Source organism: Schistocerca gregaria, chromosome 3 (assembly GCF_023897955.1).
Source record: "Schistocerca gregaria isolate iqSchGreg1 chromosome 3, iqSchGreg1.2, whole genome shotgun sequence".
NCBI lineage: Eukaryota > Metazoa > Arthropoda > Insecta > Orthoptera > Acrididae > Schistocerca > Schistocerca gregaria.
The window spans coordinates 415,196,029-415,218,654 of NC_064922.1; the positions used below are offsets into that span (position 1 = coordinate 415,196,029).

General features: G+C 41.3%; 1 protein-coding gene across 1 annotated transcript in view; it reads left to right on the forward strand.

Moving 5' to 3' along the window:
- Positions 1-20,940, forward strand: part of LOC126354994 (brain protein I3) — a 28,063-nt gene extending 7,123 nt beyond the window's left edge. The window contains exon 3 of the mRNA XM_050005107.1: positions 20,199-20,940. Coding sequence (XP_049861064.1) covers positions 20,199-20,330 — 132 coding nt within the window. The 3' untranslated portion in view covers positions 20,331-20,940. The remainder of the gene's footprint in view (positions 1-20,198) is intronic.
- The last annotated feature ends 1,686 nt before the right edge of the window (positions 20,941-22,626 follow it).

Genomic DNA, 22,626 nt, shown 5'->3' on the forward strand with positions numbered 1-22,626 from the left:
CTTGTTTTCTTAGTGTGGAACACATACGATCTATCAAGTCTGCACCACCTTTTGCGTATCTTAATGATAGAAGAATGCGTGAGTAATAATTGTCCATTGCCAGGTCACATTTAGACATTTTTATTGGTTCAATCAATCATGTGACAGTGTCAAGGAGCTTATTCAGATACAGATAGCTGTACCGTAGGTGCAACCACAACGGATGGGTATCTGTTGAGAGGCCAGACAAACGTGTGGTTCCTGAAGAGGGGCAGCAGCCTTTTCAGTAGTTGCAGTGGCAACAGTCTGGATGATTGACTGATCTGGCCTTGCAACACTAACCAATATGGCCTTGCTGTGCTGGTACTGCAAACGGTTGAAAGCAAGGGGGAACTACAGCCGTAATTTTTCCTGAGGGCATGGAGCTTTACTGTATGGTTAAATGATGATGGCGTCCTCTTGGGTAAAATATTCCGGAGGTAAAATAGTCCCCCATTCGGATCTCCGGGTGGGGACTACTCGAGGACGTCGTTATCAGGAGAAAGAAAGCTGGCGTTCTACAGATCGGAGCGTGGAGTGTCATATCCCTTAATCAGGCAGGTAGGTTAGAAAATTTAAAAAGGGAAATGGATAGGTTCAAGTTAGATATAGTGGGAATTAGTGAAGTTCGGTGTCAGGAGGAACAAGACTTTTGGTCAGGTGAATACGCGGTTATAAATACAAAATCAAATAGGGATAATGCAGGAGTTGGTTTAATAATGAATAAAAAAAATAGGGGTGCGGGTAAGCTATTACAAACAGCATAGTGAATGCTCTATTGTGGCCAAGATAGACACGAAGCCCATGCCTACTACAGTAGTACAAGTTTATATGCCAACTAGCTCTGCCAATGACAAAGAAATTGAAGAAATGTGTAATGAAATAAAAGAAATTAATCAGATAGTGAAGGGAGATGAAAATTTAATAGTCATGGGTGACTGGAATTCGGTAGTAGGAAAAGGGAGAGAAGGAAACGTAGTAGCTGACTATGGATTGGGAGTAAGAAATGAAAGCGGAAGCCGCCTGGTAGAATTTTGCACAGAGCACAACTTAATCATAGCTAGGACTTGGTTCAGGAATCATAAAAGAAAGTTGTATACATGGAAGAAGCCTGGAGACACTGACAGGTTTCAGATAGATTACATAATGGTAAGACAGAGATTTAGGAACCAGGTTTTAAATTGTAAGACATTTCCAGGGGCAGATGTGGACTCTGACCACAATCTATTGGTTATGACCTGTAGAGTAAAACTGAAGAAACTGCAAAAAGGTGGGAATTTAAGGAGATGGGACCTGGATAAACTGACTAAACCAGAGGTTGTACAGAGTTTCAGGGAGAGCATAAGGGAACAGTTGACAGGAATGGGGGAAAGGAATACAGTAGAAGGAGAATGGGTAGCTCTGAGGGATGAAGTAGTGTAGGCAGCAGAGGATCAAGTAGGTAAAAAGACGAGGGCTAGTAGAAATCCTTGGGTAACAGAAGAAATATTGAATTTAATTGATGAAAGGAGAAAATATAAAAATTCAGTAAATGAAGCAGGCAAAAAGGAATACAAACATCTTAAAAATTAGATCGACAGGAAGTGCAAAATGGCCAAGCAGACATGGCTAGAGGACAAATGTAAGAATGTAGAGGCTGATCTCACTGGGGGTAAGATAGATACTGCCTACAGGAAAATCAAAAAGACCTTTGGAGGAAAGAGAACCACTTGTATGAACATCAAGAGCTCAGATGGAAACCCGGTTCTAAGCAAGGAAGGGAAAGTAGAAAGGTGGAAGGGGAGTATATAGTGGGTCTATACAAGGGCGATGTACTTGAGGACAATATTATGGAAATGGAAGAAGATGTAGATGAAGATGAAATGGGAGATATGATTCTGCGTGAAGTTTGACAGAGCACTGAAAGACCTGAGTCGAAACAAGGCCCTGGGAATAGACAACATTCCATTAGAACTACTGACAGCCTTGGGAGATCCAGGCCAGACAAATCTCTACCATCTGGTGAGCAAGATGTATGAAACAGGTGAAATACCCTCAGACTTCAAGAAGAATGTAATAATTCCAATCCCAAAGAAAGCAGGTGTTGACAGATGTGAAAATTACCAAACTATCCGTTTAATAAGTCACTGCCGCAAAATACTAACGCGAATTCTTTACAGATGAATGAAAAACTAGTAGAAGCCGACCTCGGAGAAGATCAGTTTGGATTCCGTAAAAATACTGGAACACGTGAGGCAATACTGACCCTACAACTTATCTTAGAAGGTAAGTTAAGGAAAGGCAAACCTATGTTTCTAGCATTTGTAGACTTAGAGAAAGCTTTTGACAATGTTAATTGGAATACTCTCTTTCAAATTCTGAAGGTGGCAGGGGTAAAATACAGGGAGCGAAAGGCTATTTACAATTTTACTGAAACCAGACGGCAGTCATAAGAGCCGAGGGGCATGAAAGGGAAGTAGTGGTTGGGAAAGGAGTGAGACAGGGTGTAGCCTCTCCCCGATGTTATTCAATATGCATATTGAGCAAGCAGTAAAGGAAACAAAAGAAAAATTCGGAATAGGAATTAAAATCCATGGAGAAGAAATAAAAACTTTGAGGTTCGCTGATGACATTGTAATTCTGTCAGAGACAGCAAAGGCCTTGGAAGAGCAGTTGAACGGAATGGACAGTGTGTTGAAAGGAGGATATAAGATGAACATCAACAAAAGCAAAACAAGGATAATGGAATGTAGTCGAATTAAATTGGGTGATGTTGAGGGAATTAGATTAGGAAATGAGACAGTTAAAGTAGTAAAGAAGTTTTGCTATTTGGGGAGCAAAATAACTGATGATGGTCGAAGTAGAGAGGATATAAAATTTAGACAGGCAATGGCAAGAAAAGCTTTTCAGAAGAAGAGAAGTTTGTTAACACTGAGTATAGATTTAAATGTCAGGAAGTCGTTCCTGAAAGTATTTGTATGGAGTGTAGCCATGTATAGAAGTGAAACATGGACGATAAATAGTTTGGACAAGAAGAGAATAGAAGCTATTGAAATGTGGTGCTACTGAAGGATGCTGAAGATTAGATGGGTAGATCACATAACTAATGAGGAGGTACTGAATAGGATTGGGGAGAAGAGAAGTTTGTGGCACAACTTGACTAGAAGAAGGGATCGGTTGGTAGGACGTGTTCTGAGTCATCAAAGAATCACTAATTTAGTATTGGAGGTCAGCGTGGAGGGTAAAAATGGTAGAGGGAGACCAAGAGATGAATACACCAAGCAGATTCAGAAGGATGTAGGCTGTAGTAGATGAAGAAGCTTGCACAGGATAGAGTAGCATGGAGAGCTGCATCAAACCAGTCTCAGGACTGAAGACCACAACAACAACAACGTCTACATCGACATGAATACTCTGCAAATCACATTTAACTGCCTGGCAGAGGGTTCATCGAACCACCTTCACAATTCTCTATTATTCCGATCAGAATGAACACCTATATCTTTCCGTACGACCTCTGATTTTCCTTATTTTATTGTGGTAATCGTTCCTCCCTATGTAGGTTGGTGTCAACAAAATATTTTTGCATTCAGAGGAGAAAGTTGGTGATTGGAATATCGTGAGAAGATTCCGTCACAATGAAAAACTTCTTTCTTTTAATGACATCCAGCCCAAATCCTGTATCATTTCTGTGACAATCTCTCTCCCATATTTTGTGATAATACAAAACGTGCTGCCTTTCTTTGAACTTTTTCGATATGCTCTGTCAGTCCTATCTGGTAAGGATCCCACACTGTGCGGCAGTATTCTAAAAGAGGATGGGCAAGTGTAGTGTAGGCAGTCTCCTCAGTAGGTCTCTTAAATTTTCTAAGTGTCCTGCCAATAAAACACAGTTTTTGGTTAGTCTTCCACACAACATTTTCTATTTGTTCCTTCCAATGTAAGTTGTTCATAATTGTAATACCTAGGTATTTAGTTGAATTTACGGCTTTTATATTAGACTGATTTATTGTGTAACCAAAGTTTAATGAGTTCCTTTTAGCACTCATGTGGACGACCTCAGTCTTGTGATGACTTTATTAGTCGATAAATGACAGCGTCATCTGCAAACAACTAAGTATGGCTGCTCAGATTGTCTCCCAAATTGTTTATATAGATAAGGAACAGCAAAGGGCCTGTAACACTGCCTTGGGAACACCAGAAATCACTTGTGTTTTACTCGATGACTTTCTATCAGTTACTATGAACTGTGACCTCTCTGACAGGAAGTCACAAATCCAGTCACATAACTGAGACGATATTCCATAAACATGCAATTTCACTATGAGCCACTTGTGCGGTAAAGTGTCAAAAGCCTTCCGGAAATCCAGAAATATGGAATAGATCTGAAATCCCTTGTCAATAGCACTCGTCACTTCATGTGAATAAAGAGCTAGTTGTGTTTCGCAGGAACGATGTTTTCTAAACCCATGTTGACTGTGTGTCAATAGACCATTTTCTTTGAGGTAATTCATAATGTTTGAACACAATATATGTTCCAAAATGCTGCTGCATATTTTTTTGTGAAATTCTGCTTAGGTATTTCGAATCACTTAACCATAAGGTTTCCTTGCTTCTGTCAAAATAAAAATGCAGTTGAGCAACATCTTCACCTTCAAATGGCATTTTTTCAACTGATCCATTCTCTTCTTCCTTTTTGTAACTATTGGTTAGAATCTGTGGAAGTATCATATCGCTCTATATCCTCATGTTCGTAATCAATGTCACTTCATTCTCAACGTACACTTCCTCCTCATCTTCATATAATTCACATAAACATTGACATATCTCCTCTTTGGTGTGAAGTCAATGATCTTTAAAACAGAGGCAGGAATCCTTCAAAGCCGAGGATAAACCATGGTTTTCAGGTAATAATTTTGTCAGTTATCTTCCCCATTCCAACACCACCATAGTAGCTATCCCTGTACATGAAACAAAAACAACTAGCAGAATGGTGAATAAAAGAATAAATACTGACATTCTTGAAAAACCTATGCATTTGTATATCTTCGTTTACTCCTACCATGTTAGAAACCCAAAATAAAATTAGAACACCAAGAAAAATAGATGGCTTTTACATGACAGCCTCCACGTCCTGGTTTCAGAAAAATTAGGTACCTCGTGGCAGCTGTCTGCTCATTCGTCTGCTTCTGTTGTCTTTCACACTCAACCAGCACGGGACACCACTGCATTAAAGACACAAAACACGTATCCACAGTACATGTTGCTTGTAATTGAAAAAATGCTTGAAATATGTGAAGAAATAGGAAAAGAAATGATTGAAGAAAAGCCATCAGTTGTAAATCAAACAATGCAAAGTCCAGGATGGAATGTAAAAATATATAGAAAAGGAAAGTTGCTTCTCACCATATAACGGAGATGCTGTGATTGTTGGAAGGATGGACTCTGCATATAGGAAAGTCAAATGACCTTCAATGGAATTAAAAACAAGGGTGGTAACATTGAGACGGCAGTGGGAATCCCACTGTTAAATGCAGAAGAGAGAGCAGATAGGTGAAAGACTACATTAAAGGCCTCTGTAAGGGAGAAGATTTGTCTGATGCGATAGAAGAAGAAACAGGAGTCGTTTTAGAAGAGATAGTGGGTCCAGTATTGGAATCAGAATTTAAGGGAGCTTTGGAGAACTTAAGATCAAAGAAGGCAGAAGGGATAGATAACATTCCATCAGAATTTGTAGAATCATTGGGGGAAGTGGCAACAAAATGACTATTCACATTGGTGTGGAGAATGCATGAGTTAGGTGACATGCCTTCTGACTTTTGAAAAAATATAAGACACACAATTTCAAAGACTGCAAGAACTGACACGAGTGAGAATTATCACACAGTCAGCTTAACAGCTCATGCATCCTAGCTGCTGATAAGAATAATACACAGAAGAATGAAAAAGAAAATGGAGGATGTGTGAGATGATGATTAGTTTGGCTGTAGGAAATGTAAGGCACCAGAGAGGCAATTCTGACATTGCGATTGATAATGGAAGCAAGACTAAATAAACATCAAGACACATTCATAGGATTTGTCAACCTGGAAAAAGCATTTGACTATGTAAAATGGTGCAGAGGTTCAAAATTCTGAGAAAAGTAAGGGTAAGCTATAGGGAGAGATGGGTAATATGCAATTTGTTCAAGAGCCGAGAGTGAATAATAAGAGTGGATGGGCAGGTACGAAGTGCTCAGATTAAAAAGCGTGAAGACAGGTGTAGTCTTTCACCCCTGCTATTCAGCCTGTACATCAAAGAAGCAATGACGGAAATAAAACAAAGGTTCAGGAGTGGATTTAAAGCTCAAGGTGAAAGGATATCAATGATAAGATTCACTGATGACATTTCTATCCTGAGTGAAAGGGAAGAAGAATTACACGATCTGCTGAATGGACTGAACAATTTAATGAGTACAGAATATGGATTGAGAGTAAATCGAAGGAAGACAAAAGTAATGAGAAGTAGCAGAAATGAGAACAGCAAGAAACTTAACATCAGGATTGATGGTTGTGAAGTAGATGAAGTTAAGAAATTCTACTACCTAGGCAGCAAAATAACCAATGATGGACAGAGCAAGGGGGACATAAAAATCAGACTGGCACTATCAAAAAGGGCATTCCTGGCCAAGGGAAGTCAACTAGTATGAAACGTAGGCCTTAATTTGAGGAAGAAATTTCTGAGAATGTACATTTGGAGCACAGCATTGTATGGTAGTGAAACACGGAGTGTAGGAAAACTGGAACAGAGGAGAACCAAAGGGTTTGAGATGTGGTGTTACAGACGAATGTTGAAAATTAGGTGGACTGATGAGGTAAGGAGTGGGGAGGTTCCGCCAGTATCAGAGAGGAAAGGAATATGTGGAAAACACTGACAAGGAGAAGTGACAGGATGATAGGGCACCTGTTAATACATCAGAGAATGACTTCTGTGTTACTAGAGGAGGTGTGGAGGGCAAAAACTGTAGAGGAAGACAGAGATTGGAATACATCCAGCAAATAATTGAGGACGTAAGTTGCAAGTGATACTCTGAGATGAAGAGGTTGACACAGGAGAAGAATTTGTGGCAGGCTGCATCATACCAGTCAGAAGACTGATGACTCAAAAAATTAAAAAAAAAGGATTAAAGTAATGGACTTGCATTTGGGATGGGGTTTAAGCCCCTAACTTCATTTAGATTTTGTGTGATATATACCTCAGGAGAAAGCTTGGGTACTAGCTTGGATAGGAAGATGAGTTAACGTTTTATCTGCCAGAGAAGAAAGTAAAGAGAATTTCCTTCTGTGATTGTGATCAAAATAAAGATCCAATTATCTCACATCAAAGAGCCACCATTAAGCTGTGTGACAGTTTTGGCACTTACTGCAGTATACCTTAGAAATGAAGTATTTTTTTGTGACTGATTAATAATCAACCTTCTTGTTTGTAAGAGATTCATAATTTCAGACAGTTCTGTTACAAAATTCTTCCTTTGACTAATTGTACGGTATCTATCTGCAATATTTTGTCATAACATCATACAAAATGTGTCATCGTAGCCTGAAATCTAAGTGAAATCCCACTGCCCCCCCTCCCTCCCTTTGCCCAGTCTCCATAACTAATTCCTGCGCCCTCCATGAAAAAGGAACATCTGATTCTACAGGCTACGAATATTAATATCTAATATGTATTTCTATATTTCTGTTTGTTGTAATGAATATTGCATCCCCTGAAAATGAGTACTTGCTGCCCCCTCTGTTTCTTTGTGAACCCTCTCTTCCTTTGTGAAATATTTTTGTTTAGAATTGGTTCCTCTTTGTAGGTCATTAATTGCTAAGCATTCTGCTCTTGACCATATCAGATTGTTTTCTGTTTGTGTTTTCTGAATACACTCTTCAAAGTTCATAAGTGATAGGATTTTTTTCCTGACGTGACTTGTATTTGGACCATTCTGTGGCAGCAGAAGTGTGCATTTGGGGAGGGGTCAGTATGTATACTTACTCTAGAAAATAAGTGAAAGATATAAATAGAAGTTAGACATACATAACTGACCAGAAAAGCATTCTGTCCCTTCTTCCTTCGCCCCTCCCGCACTCCATCTATGAAAATATCTCTTGTGTTTGTGTGAAACGTCGCCTTTCTTTATTTCTTCATTTTTATTTCTTTCCATTCTCAAATGTTCACTGTCACAATCTTCTGGAATTTTCCTTGACAAATTTTCCCCTTTCTACATTTTGTGGTTAACAGGTAATGGAAGGGATGAAGGAACAACTCATGTAGTTGAGACTCTGAGTGGAGGTCTCCTCTGCTTTATTTGGTGGGTGACCATTTGCATCAGATCTTTGTGTTTGCTTTCCAGTCTTAGCATTCATTTTGTCTTGACTGCTTACCATATTACCTTGCATCAGATCTTTATGTGGGCTTTCCAGTCTCAGTAATTGTCATCTTGACTGCTTAGCTCATTACCTTATCTTTCATACACGAAACTAAGCCATGGTGTAGCTCATTGTTGTTCTGCAAAGTAAAAAACTCTCAGTTCATCTGTTGTAAAATTAACAATTCATTACCATCTCATTTGAGATTTTTATTACACCCAGTTTGCCATTTCTTTTTGTTCTTCATGATCTATGGTTTTTCAGCTTTTGTAGTAGTTTTAACAGTTGTTTTCTATTCCTTAGTGTTTATTTCTGGTCTATTGGGTACTGAGGTTGCTTTATGTGTAATTGTGCTCAGTATCCTCATGTGGAAATTAGCGAATGTACAATATATGTACAAGGTCTTTTTGCTGTGGAGAGGTAAGACATGTTAATATTTTCCCACCGTTTCTACAAGGTAAAAAATAAATGTTGTTGCTACTGGTTGACTGACCATGCTTCACATAGAGTACCCAAGTGCTACTTGTGGGTGCCAGTGAAGTTTCCTTTATGAGGATTACCCTTTTAAGGAAGTTTATTTACTTATAGCAGCAGTGAGCTTCCTTGGAAAAAATACTTTTTTACGTTTGCTCAACATTTGATGTAAGCTGTTCTTACATCTGGTTCCCAATTAACATTCCTCCATTTGTACCCTGAGGTTTGTAACTAATTTTAACGTAGCCTTCAGCTCTAAATGATGTGAGGAGTCATCAGATTGCTAGTTTGTTTCACTTTGCAGTATCACATAGACATACAGTAACTGTAACCGCTTGAGTTAAAGTATTAACGTAGGTAGATTAATTGAGATTTGTATTTCCAAGAGATGTAAGACACCTCAAGCCAAATTTTGCCAAGATAGTGTGAATGATTCAAGTTGAAGCAAAAAAGACAGATAAACGATGAAAACACACAAGCAGTTTTGCAGTCTATCTGTGATGAATATGTAAATGAGAGAATAGTCCACATTGACCTGGCGGACTGCATTGTGCTGGAACTGCTGGTCATATGGATTGAGGGGTTATACTGAGTGGAGTGATAGATGAGGTGGGAGAGTAGGTGAATAATAGGTGGAAATGTCGAGGAAAGATGGTTCGCTGATGGGCATGAGACATAGCAGCTGCTTGGGATAGATATGTAGCACTGATGAGCTCATTCTGGCCCCAGGGAGGAGGACTTGTGCACAGTGGCAAAGAGTACTTGATTGAGAGAAGAAGGTACAACAGAGGACAAGATAGACTGTCAAGAAGAGAGTGTGAGTGCAAGACAAGTGAAGTTGAAAATCATTTGGAAGGGGATGTAGGTGAGTGTGGAGCTGGGGCTAGCGAAGGCGGAGGCCAGGAGGACTATTGGATCACATGATGTGTTGGAAGAACATCTTCCATCTACATATGTAGGAGAAGATTGTGGTGTTGGGAAGGATCGAGATAGCATGAATTGTGAAGCAGCCATTGAAATTGAGCATGTTGTGTCCAGCACATATTCTGTCAGTTGTCATCCTTGCTTCTGGTCACAGTTCGGCAGTTGCCATTCATTTGAGTGGATATTTGGTTGTTGGTCATGTCCACACAAAATGGTGTGCAGAAATCATAGCAGATCTGGTGAACAACGTGGCTGTTTTCACAAGTGGTTGGGCATCAGATAGGATAAACTTGACATAAGACTGGAGTAAGATGTGCTGAGTTGGTGGGTGGGTGGGTGTATTGAACAGGTCTCAAACCTGGAGTATGTCCTTTGTGGCAAGGGATTGGGAGTAGGTGTGGCATAAGGATGGAATAAGATGTAATATAGATTAGGTTGTCAGTGGAATACCACATTGGAAGCGGATGGGAATGACTATTGGTAGGATGTTCTTTATACCTGGACACAGAGATAAGCACAGTTCAAAGCCCTGGCAAAGAATATGGTCCAGTTCTTCCAGTTTGTGTTGATATTGAGTATGAGTTTTTTCCAGTTGATTTCTAGGGATGGTCAGAGGATTTAGAGGCACATGTGGATGTGGCACAGGATACCTCCTGCAGACTGTCTCTTAGTGTGTATTAAGATACACTGGATGGTGGGTAATGAATTGTGCATCACTAATAAGGTGGTTATCCAGGGGTGGCCAGGCTATATGGAAATGATTTTTGCTGTTTAAGGGGTTCCAGCTATCAAAATGTAGATAATGTTGATCTTTAGTGAGTTTAATACGGACAGAGGTTTGGATGGTGCCATTGGATAGCTGGAGGTCAATGTACAGAAAGGTGGCAGGCTGAGCTGAAGAGGACCAGTCAAAGCATGTGGGAGAAAATGCATTGAGGTTGTGTAGGAATCAAGAGAGGGCGTTTGGCTCTGGGTCCAGTCATGAAGAACCTAGTCATTATTTAAAGTCATTAGGAATGTTAGCCGAAGACTTCCAGCATAAGAAATCATCCTCGTTCTGCCAACAGCCTTATCAAAGAAGGCAAAGGAGTGGACAGAGGTTCAGGGCTCTCTCGCATTTGAGGTAGGTAATTGCCTATAAAAGGTGGATGAATTAGCAATAGTCAATAGCATGAGGATGCAGAATGAAAAGGAAACCACTGCATTAAATACATATAAGGTGTAGCCACAAGACATGACCTATAACTGGAAAAGCATCATAATGATCTCTCCATTGGTAAAATATTCCAGATTAATATTCCATTATGATCTCCATGAGAGGACTGCCAAGCAGGTGAGCTGACTGAGAAAAAGATGGAATAACCAACAAGAACGTAACATTCAAAGATTCAGGATTTGGAAGGTCAGAAGTTGGAATGTAGTAGGGAAGCTAGAAATCTGAGAAGGGACAAGTCTCAATCTTGATATAGTGAGGGTGAGTGAAGTGAAATGGAAAGAAGACCAAGATTTCGTGGTCAGAAGAATGTAGGGTAAACACAAAATGATATAACGGGAGTAGGATTCATTATGAATAAGAAAGTAGGGCAGAGTGTGAGGTATTGTGAATAGTTCAGAAATAGGATTGTTCTCATAAGAATAAACAGAAAACCAATGCAATGCTGACAATAATAGTACAGGTATGCATGCTGATGCACAAGCAGAAGAAATAGGGAAAGTATATGGATACTGAACGGGTGATTTAGTATGTAATTTAGTATGAAAATCTAATAGTCATGGGTATTGGAACACAGTTGTAGGGGAAGGAAAGGAAGAAAGGATTATATGAGAATGTGGGCTTGGTTGTAGTAATGAGAGAGGAGGGAAACTAATTGAGTACTGCAATAAATTTCAGATGGTAATTGTGAATACTCTACTTAAGAATGACAAGAGGAAGTGAGATACTTGTAAAAGACTCAGAGGCAGAGAAACGATACAGCTGGATTACATCATAGTCAGTCAAAGAAACTGACATCAGGTATTGAATTGTAAGGTGTACTCAGGAGCAGATATAGACTCAAACCCCAATTTAGTAATGAAGAGTAGACTGAAGTTTCAGAGAATTGTTCGGAGAAAAATAAGTGTGGAAGGAAGTGGGATACTGAAGTATAGATTAAGGATGTGATGCTTTCGCAGTTAGCTAAAGATGGGGATACTACGATAAGGAATACCAGAGCAGGCAGTTCAGTCGTACAAGATTGTATATCCGTAGAAAGGACAATCAGAGATGTCGGAAACACAAACATAGGTACTAGGAAGGTAACTACAAAGAAACCTTAGACAACAAAAGAAATACTTCAGTTGATTAACGAGAGAAGGAAATACAAAAATATTCAGGGAAACACAGGAATACAGCAATATAAACCACTTACGAATGAAGTCAATAGAAAGTGCAGGGCCACGTGGGGTGCCTGTGTGGTCTGAGGCATCTTGTCATGGTTCATGCGGCTACCACTGTCGGAGGTTCGAGTCCTCTCTCGGGCATGGGTATGTGTGTTGTCCTTAGCATTAAGTTAGTTTAATTTGTGTGTAAGCCTTGGGACCAATGACCTCAGCAATTTGATCCTATAGTCCGTACCAGAAATTATCAGAAAGTGCAGGAAAGCTAAGGCGAAATGGCTGCAGAAAAAAGTGAAGAAATCGAAAATGAAATGATTGCCAGAAGGACTGATTTGGCACAGAGAAAAATAAAAGCGACCTTTGGTGAAATTAAAAGCAAGAACAACTACTTTAAGAATGCAATGGGAATTCCACTGTTGAATGCAGAGGAGAAAGGGATAAGTGGGAAGAATACTTTGTGAAGGGCAGGAATTGTCTAATGATGTGATAGAAGAAGAAATAGGAGTTGTTATGGAAGTGATAGGGGATCTAGTATTAGTCTGAATTTAAAAGAGCTTTGGAAGACTTGGCATTAAATAAGGGTTAAGGACTGGATAATATTCCATCAGAGTTTCTAATATCATTGGGGCAATGGAACCAAATGACCATTTCAAGTAGCTGTGTAGAATCTGAGAGACTGGCAACATTCTCTCGCTCTTTTGGTAAGACATCATCCTCACAATTCGGAAGCTACTGAGAGATGATAAGTTCAAGAACTATCACACAAACCGCTTAACAGCCCACCCATCCAAGTTGCTGACATGAATAACATACAGAGGAATGGAAAAAATTGAGGACCTGTTAGATGATTTAGATGATTGCAAGTTTGGCTGTGGGAAAGGTGAAGACACCACAGGACTCCTGACATTGCTCTTGATAATAGAAGCAAGACTGAAGAAAAATCAAGGAACATTCATAGGATTTACAGACATGGAAAAAGCACTTCACAGTGTAAAATAGTGCAAGATGTTCGAAATTTTGTGAAAAATAGGAGTAAGCTGTATGGAAAGACAGGTGATATACAATATGTGCAAGAACCAAGAGGGAACAATAAGATTGGAAGACCAAGAACGAAATGCTCAGATTAAAAAGAGTGTAAAATCGGATGGAGGCTTTCGCCCCAACTGTTCGATGGAAATAAAAGTTTGTAGGAATTCTGTTGGGTTGTAGCCCAAGGAAACACACTCATTTCTGTATAACTCGGTAAATGTCATACAGACGTCCACATTACAAGAAGTCATACGTTGAACTGCTCTGTCAAGATGGCTTTGGTTGTTAGGATACAGAGTCAAAGAAGTTTTGATGGCAGAGATATCTTTCGTATTTGTCAACACCACAGAGCTGCCGCCCTCCCGCCCCCGCAGTATGGAGCACGGATTGAGTGTAGTGAAAGGGGTGTGTGTCCGGTGGTGATGGCAATGGCAGTGATGTGATGGGGATGTCCATCTCCAGAGGTTGCGGCAGGGACCACGCTGGGAAGTCGACGTGGAACACCTGTAGGTGGTGTGGGGACAAGGTGTCAGCCTGCGCATGTGGATGGAGCAGTGTGGGGGAGGGACTGTGTCCCTTGTGTGACTGGCTGGCAGCATATGAACTGTAACCCTCCTTAAGGGGGTTACAATAGCACAGAGGAGTCTGCAGTCGACCCTGTGCGGGAGCGGGGGATCGTCTGACGAGCCAGGTCCCAGGTCAGGTGGGGCGAGTTGTCTTGCAGCAGGATGAAGATGTGGTTGTCGTTGATGAGGATGGTGACGTTCTTCACACATTTGGGCGGGATGTCCGTTTGCAGAACACTAGAGGGGGTGGGGGGTAAGTAGACAGAGGGGGCGAGAACCCAAGGAATTGCGTTGATGGTGACATAGGCGCATGTGGGAGTGAGGGTTGCGGTGACCACTCTGAGGGGTCATAGCTTGAGTGCGAGTCCTCAGTGTTGGGAGGTTGCATAATATCGTCGAACATGAAAGACGCTGGTTTGAGGTGTGCCGGTTTCACATGGTGGAGGTAAACAGTGAGTGGCAAACCTTTTACCCGTATGACCGCCGTGTTAGTGGTGTGGTTTATGACCTTGTATGGGCCTGAATATGGTGGGGCAACTGGAGACCAGATGGTATTGTTGCGGAGAAAAATGAACTTGCATGAAAGGAGATTGGAGGGTGCTTAGGAGAGGGGGAGGAGGGGGAGTATGGCTAGAGGGAGGGGGGGGGGGTGTCAGGGAAATGTTTGCAAAATGTGTTCGGAACTGGCTTACAAAGTTGAAAAGGGGGATGGGATTGTCGGGGGAGGTAGGTTCTAACAGCTTCCCAGGGAGGACAGGGTTTTCACAATAGTTGAATTCTCTTGTGGTGCCTTGATATCTGGTTTGCATGATGACCATAGGCTGTGGGGTACCCACGTGATGGTCCCTGTCCGAAGACTGTCGTGACACCGCAGTGCTGTCGTGAAAGTATGATGCCACCATTCTACCAGTCCATTTGCTTGGTGATTGTAGGCAGTCATGCGACATTTGTTGATACCACACAGATGGCAGAGTTGGGCAAAGAGTGCTGATTCTAACTGCTGACCCTGGTCGGTGGTGACAATAGTGTTGTAGCCGAAGCGTGGGGGGGGGAGGGGGGGGGGAGCCTTAGCTATAGTTTCAGCGGTTATGTTGGTGAGGGGTACAGCTTCTACCTGCTGAGATAAACGATCAATGCAAAACTGAAATCGTCTGACGGGGAGGGGCAATGAGGTCCAGTTGTTCGTGGCGAAAGCAGCCAGATGGAATGTCAAATTTGCAGAGAGGTAGAACAGTGTGCCTGGTGTCTTCGTTGCACTTGCAGGTGATGCAGTACTGGGCCCAGGTCTGATAATCGTGTTTCATGCCCCACCACATGAATTTTTTGGATACGAGGCGTGTCGATGACTTAATTCCGGGGTGTACTAGAGAATGTAGTGTGTCAAACACTGAATGTCAGGGGAAGGTGGGGATGAGGGGTCGGAGGCTGCTGGTGGAGGAGTCGCACCAGACTTCCTCTCGGATGCCAGCGAATCTTGCTTTGGTGAAAGACAGCGAAGTGGAGGTGCTGTTGAGAAGTCGCTGTGTATCCTTGTCCAGGTTCTGCGGGGACACGAGGTCAAAAAGGTTGGCGACTGTTGAGGTGATGCTAAGGCAGGAAAGGAAATCTGAAACGATGTAGTTAGTGCCTTTGATTTGGCGGACGTCACTAGAGAACTGAGAGATGAAACCAAACCGATGGGGGCTAGGGTCAAGAGTGGGTTGCATCTGCTACTGGTCAGTGGTTGGTCAGGGTGTAGAAAGGTCAGCCATCAACGTCGGGGTGGAAATGTTTCACTGCCCATAAACTGCTAAAGGTTTGTGGTCGAAGGCTGAGTTTTTGTTGGGCATGTGAAAGTTTCTTAGAAAAGAACTGAAGTGGCATGACCACATCATTGTGGCGTTCTTGTAGGACTGTGCCTAATGCAGTCACTGGCATCTGTGGTGACAAAGAGTTCAGCATCTGAGATTGGATAAGCGAGGATGATGTCTCATGTGAGAGTCATTCAGGGCTTGGAAGGCTGCGCACATTGGTTCCATCCACAGAATGGGCACTTCCTTGAAGTTTGCTTGCTGACAAGGGTGGTAGTGAGAGCGGCATGGGTCTCGGCTACATCAGGCAAATGACGGCGGTAGTAGTTTATCGTGGACCAATGGCAATGGAGCTCGTTGTATGTGCTAGGGAGTAGCATGGATAAGATTGAATAAGATTGATTGCACCTTTGATTCGGAGGGGGGGGGGGGGGGGGAGGGTGTATACCGGCAGCTGAAACTGTGTATCCCAAGAATTGGACAGATTGTTGGTGCATTTGCAGTTTGTCGGTGTTGATCTCGACTCTGTTTGATGAGAGTGTGTCCTTTACTATCATGATGTGGTGTTCGTGGTATTGTGTGGATTTGGTGAAGATCAGGATATCTTCGAGATATATGAAACAGAAGTTGAATTTGAGGAAGAGAGAGTCAATAAAGCATTGCCATGCCTTGACAGCCTTTTTTAACCAGAATGTCGTGAAATGGTTCTTGTACAACCCAATGGGGGTGATAATTGCCGTTTTCGGAATGTCTTAAAGTGCAGCTGGGATTTGGTGATAGGAGCGCATTTGCAAAAAGCTAAAATTGTAGCACCTACGAGGAGGTGATTGAAGTCAGAAATGTTCGGTATGGGATAAACGCTCATCACAGTTCTAGTGTTAAAGCGTCTGTAATCGCAACACATATGAAAGGAGCTGTCTTGTTTAGGAGTTAGGTGTGCAGATGATGACGATTTACTATCGGAGGGCTGTAAAATTCCCGCCTCAAGAAGTTTCTGTATTTGCTGGCAAGCCGAGCATAACTTGGGTGGGTTAATGCAGCGAACCTATGTGGGCCCTCAGATGTGATGATGCGATGAGCAGTTCCATTCGTTTTGGTGGAAACCAAATGTTTGATGACTGCATGTGGGTGGGGCATAGTAGTGGCTGGTGTATTATAGGCACATGGCTTGGAAGCTGAGCTTGAGGTGGGCACGAGCGGTGCGCGTAGAGGCTGTCTATTGTCCGTAGTGTAGAAGAGAGGCAAGCTCGGCAGTGGTGTCGCTGCCGGCACGCATGAAGCTGTGGAGCAAACCGTGCAAGAAGGTGTGGGGGAGGGGGATTTTTATCAATGGATGGGTGCACACGAGTGGTGGAGGGGGGCATGGTCAGCACCCGGATGGCTGGATTCTCATGAGGTGCACGAGCGACAGTTAGCGAAGCAAGTGTGAGAGACGTTGATCGTGGCTGGGGAGGTGGGGGGTAACACTTTGTGTTTGATACAGGAGTCACACGAGATGTGGTGTTGCTAACCTTTGTGCTGTTGTAAGCAGAGCCGTCTGGTGTGATGGATGAATGATCAGGTGTTGGTGCTGCCAAGTGGTGTGAACTGATGTGGGTGGTGATTGTGGCAAGCTAATTCTCAGCCCGTGCAATGCGGTTCTGTATATGAGGCCCTTGCATCACTCATGATGTGGATGCTGGACTGGTGCAGTTGACGCAGATGCTACTGCATTGGATGTGAGGTGCTGTGTGAAAAGCGAGCAAGCAAGCAAACAGCTGCAGTCGAAACTCCCCCCAAGTTTATGTGCGGTGGCGGTGGCGGAGGGAGGGTGGGAGGGAGGGAGGGAGGGAGGGAGGGGAGGGTAATTTGGAAGAGGCGATGTGCACGGAGCAGCACAGTAAAATGTTCCCGCTGTCCCACTAGGCTGTCGACATGACAAGCTGGGGCATGTTCGGAGGGGCAGATATCACAGTATCATTACATGGCTCATGGTTCACACTAGGTGGGGACCCGTAAAGTGCGCTGAGGGGCCGAAAAGGCATAAGCAAAGCGGTGTGGTAGACGCAAAAATACTTGCACTATGAGGAAATGTTATTTTGATGTATTCAGAAATCTACTGGTTTGAGCACCATTGAGCACCTCAGCCGACTGGCGTGCAGTTGTGTGCGCCAGCCGCTGGTGACAAGGAAATTGGGCCTTCCTTCACAAGTTCCACCGCAGGAAAAACAAGAACATCATACAAAGAAGCCACGACATGCTGCCATTGAGACCACACTCCAGATGTATTATCAACTATCAATTTTTTAATTTTTAATGATTAGTCACTGCTTCATTAATTGCCTCACAATTACGTTTATGGTAATTGATCTGTCAGGCTGGAAGATTTTATTTTATAGGTGTTTTTAATCTTGTGCTTTTTTATACTGGCTTTTATACAACTGTATGGTTTACCTTGTCAGGCTAGAAGCTTCACATTATTAATATTTGCACTTTTTCTGTGGATTTTAAGTATGGATCCAATTCCATGTGGAGTATGTCAGTACCTTTTTATTGTCAGATGCGCGTTTTGCCAAGTGAAGTAATTCTCATTGATGATCATGCATACCACATTTTAACCATTACAGTTACTGGTTAATCATGTTGCCTAGCTATAGTGCCCTCTGCTGGCATCAGTTGCCTTGCATAAATGCCAAATGTATTCTGATCACCACCAGCACTTACTATGTACCTACATGTTTAGTTTGATGTTGATACTACATCAGAATATTTTATGGTAGGTATGGCTGGTATACATGGCTGTTAATCATGTAAACATTTTATCTTCGTAGTACCAAGGCTTCTATAGATTTAGCACCAGTAAACTAACTTAGTCGGTTACACAGTTTTTGTTTTTGTAACAGATCTGATATGTCTTCAATTAATATGTCCACATCAAACCAGTCAGAAGACAATTGACTAAAAAAAAATTACCTCAAAGGAAATGTAGTTATATATGTGTGGATGTAAATATATGGGTACATAAAGAATTAGCTGGTGGAGTCAAAAGGATGTTCAGGAGAGATACCAGTAAGGCCATGGGCATGGGTATGTTGGTATACAAGGAAATGGTGTTGATAATGGCAAGTAGGCTTACTGGTGGTAATGTGGTGTGGGGGATGGTCAAGAGACAGTGAGGGAAGTGATTTATGTCTTTGATTTGGGAGTTTAGGTAGTGGCTGTTTTAGATGTTGGTCAGCAGGACCAAAGATTAAGTGGAAACAAAATAAGCAGCTTCAGTGCGTTGTCTGGAACTGATAGGTTTATGGATTTTAAGAAGCACTTAGAAGGTGATACTGCAAAGAGTAAATGGAGTGTATGGGGGGGGGGGGGGAGGGGAGAGAGATAGAGAGAGAGAGATAGATTGATTTTGATTAAGCCCTTCCCAAAATCTCTCCCCAGAGCTTATCACCCTCTTCACCCAATTCCCTTTGCACACTTACCTTTCACATGGTTTCCAAATTCCACAAACCTAACAATCCTGATGACCCATTATATCTAGTTGCTGTGTTTTCACTAAAGGAAACATCTCTGACCAGTTACCCACAGCCTAGCTTACTATATCAAACATACAAACCTCTTCCTTCCAGCTCCCAACCATCCCCACCCATTACCACATGAATCCCCACTCGCCACTTTTAATGCCCTCTCCTTATACACCAATACCCCCCACGACCATGCCCTTACAGTTATTGAACACTACCTCCCCATACTTCTTCAGACTCCAAACCCACCTCCACATACATTACACACCTAATTAACTATGTCGTCAGATATTTCTCCTTTGAGGATAAGATGTATAAACAAATTTCTACCACGGCTATGCGATCCCACATAGCATCCTCTTATACCAGCCTGCGTATGGGCCACCTAGAGGAAATATACCTAGCCACCCAAGATCCCAAACCCCTCATCTGGTTCAAGTTCAGTGACAATTATTTTCATGATCTGGACACAGTGCGAAGACAATCTATGCTCATTCCTCCACAACATCAACACCTTCTCTGCCACCTGCTTTATGTGGTTATTCTTAGGCCAGCATTACACCTCTCCAGGGACTCCATCAAAACCTTTATCCAAATCAACCTCACTGATCAACAATAATTCCTTCATTTTATGACTGTCATTACTTCCTCACCAAAGTCTTCCAAACGATCTGGGTAACCATGGACAATGCATATGCAGTGATGAGAAATCCCTTGCCCATTATACCAAAGATATTACTAGGGCCGTCACACACACACACACACACACACACACACACACACACACACACACACACACACACACACAGACGTTACCTCAAAATCTAGGCCAGACAGTTTTCCTGTACCATTTCCACAAACACCCTAAATCTCTGACCACCCACAGGAGCTAGCTGCAGCGTAACACACCCTTCATCTCACTATATTATAATTCTGGATTAGAACAACCGAATCATATCTTTCATCAGAGTTTTGACTAATCATCATGATAACCAGAAATGAGTAATGTGTGCTTGAGCTCTTATTGTAGGGGACAAAAAATTCAACCAGTGTTTTATAATGTATGATGGATATCTTTGTTTGTGCCATAATGTTACATTATAATTCAAGGAGTCTGTCTAAATACTTTTCTGTTTTATCTTTCAGATAGGTGTACTTGAAGATGACTACACATGCCTTGGAATATTCTGTGCCATTTTCTTCTTTCCACTGGGCATACTTTGCTGTTTGGCTTTGAAGAACAGACGATGTTCAAATTGTGGAGCATATTTTGGTTGAGAATCATTGTTGTTTCTGGGAAAGCATTCTAGTTATGTGGATCTTTTACATATGTAACAGAAGAGCAATATTGACGTTAAAGAAAGTGTTATTAATTTTCATAGATGATTTTTTATGTATGTTACAATATCCACACTTGTGAATTGCAAGTTGCCTTGTAGTGCAGTGTATCTACATACTAATTTTTTTTAAGAAGTAGGTGTACTGTGAGATGAATTCTCATTTGTGTAATAAAATGTGACATATTTTTATAGCCCGAGTTACAAAGTAAAGCATACCTTTATATTTTTGTGGGCCACTTGTTGTTTAGACATTTTGGAGTTGTTGCATAAATATGCTTAAGAGAGTCTAAAATTCCATGACAGTGAAGAGTCAGTTTTCACTGCTACATTATGGAAATACCATTATAATAGCAGAAAGGTGGCATTTTTTGTACATCCTGTTACTAAATTGTGTAATGATTTTAAAGCATTATGTCCTCATTATTCACAGCTGTATGGAATGAGGAGGATTTCTGATTTTAATGCAGTGGCTTGTCATTCCTCAGAATACATGTAAAATGTACTTAATGTTATTTTAAAGTATGTTAATTAAAATCACTTAACTATTACCAGAAGTGTAATGAAGAAATATCTTGAAATATTAGCAACCAAAGAATTTCTATTAAACAAATTATATTTAAAAATAATAAGTGCCTTTTTTAGTAACTGCATTGACATTTCATGGTTGCTTGTTGGGGAGTGCAGCATAATTTCTTCCCACTATCTGATAAATTTAATTGACCAATATTATAAGTAATTGTTAAAACAGTTTTGGCTACAAACTGCCATTGCAGAAGAAGAATTTGAGCTGCACATAGTAAAATTTCTAAATGCATAAGGCCACTTAATATCAATGCCAGTTGCATCTTGGACCGTACATTCCAACTCTTACTCATACAGAGACAAAATGTCTTTTAAAAGAATGTAGAACAACAAAAGAAGGTTGTCAGAAAGAACACAACAGGGGAAGAAATAAAATTGATTGTTCTGACAGCAACCACCAGATAAATTGACTGTTTGTAAGTGGCTCATTAACGAGCTTCAGATTGTGCACAGCACCATTGGGACTTCCTTTAAAATAATAACCACAGCTGGGGGATTAAAAAAAAAGTTGAAATAGTTAAGGGAGTGTGTAAATTGATTGCCATACTCTTGTATTATAATGAATAAAAAGTGTTACATTTGTGTGGTGGTGGTAGAAGAAGAAGAAGAAGAAGAAGAAGCAGTAGCAGTAGTAGTAGGACTATTTTCCATTCCATAGATCACAATGAGGAGATACTCAAATGAAACTGTGAATAGGTAGGCTAATCTTTAAATGAGTTAAATGAAACGGATATACACATTTAAAGCTGATTTTCAAGTTTGGTTTCCTTTTCTATACTGTGCACACTGAAGCAGAACTTTTAAAATAAATGAATTATTTTTAGAAGCTGTGTATTGTGTTCTGTGCTCCTAATTGCTTCTAAAAATTTCACTTACATATATCACTGTAGTTTACTGGTGAAACTGATGATTATAATAGTAACAGAAGCATCTAAAATCATGAATACAATATGTTTGACTTGGCAACGCTGCTTGTACATACAAGCTGCCGAAGTGCAAGAAATTTGGTAGCAATGCGCTTGTGGCGGTGTTTCATATTCATGTAAGCTAAGCATGTGAGGCAACTAGAAAGATATTTGGGGAAGTGTATCAAAAGCTTATATGATGATTGTGCACATGGACAGCAATACTTCAGTAAAAAGTCATGGAAGAAACATTGCAATATGCCTCACAAGTGTTTACATTTGTGACCATATGACAATCTCCAGACCTACCGTTCCCACAAAAAATCATTTAGTGTAAGTGATTATGTAAGGTAGTAACAAAGTTTGATTCTCTCTCTCTGTCGCTGTCTTTCCCTGTAACAACTCAGGCGTTGTACATAGATGATTTGTGCCGCTTTTTCTTGCCCCACTGCAACAGCGGTAAATCTTGTTCCTTTTTATGCAGACTTGACCTTGGAGAATAGATAAGACACATGGTGCTAGGTTGGGCATTCAGTGTGGGTGGTCTAACACTGAGATGTATTTCATTAGAAACCTCTTAACAGATAATGTGGTATTGGTCAGTGCTTCGTCTTGCTGCAGGACACAAGATTTATTCTTCCACAGTTCAGGTCTTTTCTTTCTGATTTTTCCTCGCAGAGTTGAGTGTGAGCCTCAAGGTAGTAAAGTTGACTAATAGTTTAACCTTCAGCAGCCTAGTGAAGATGC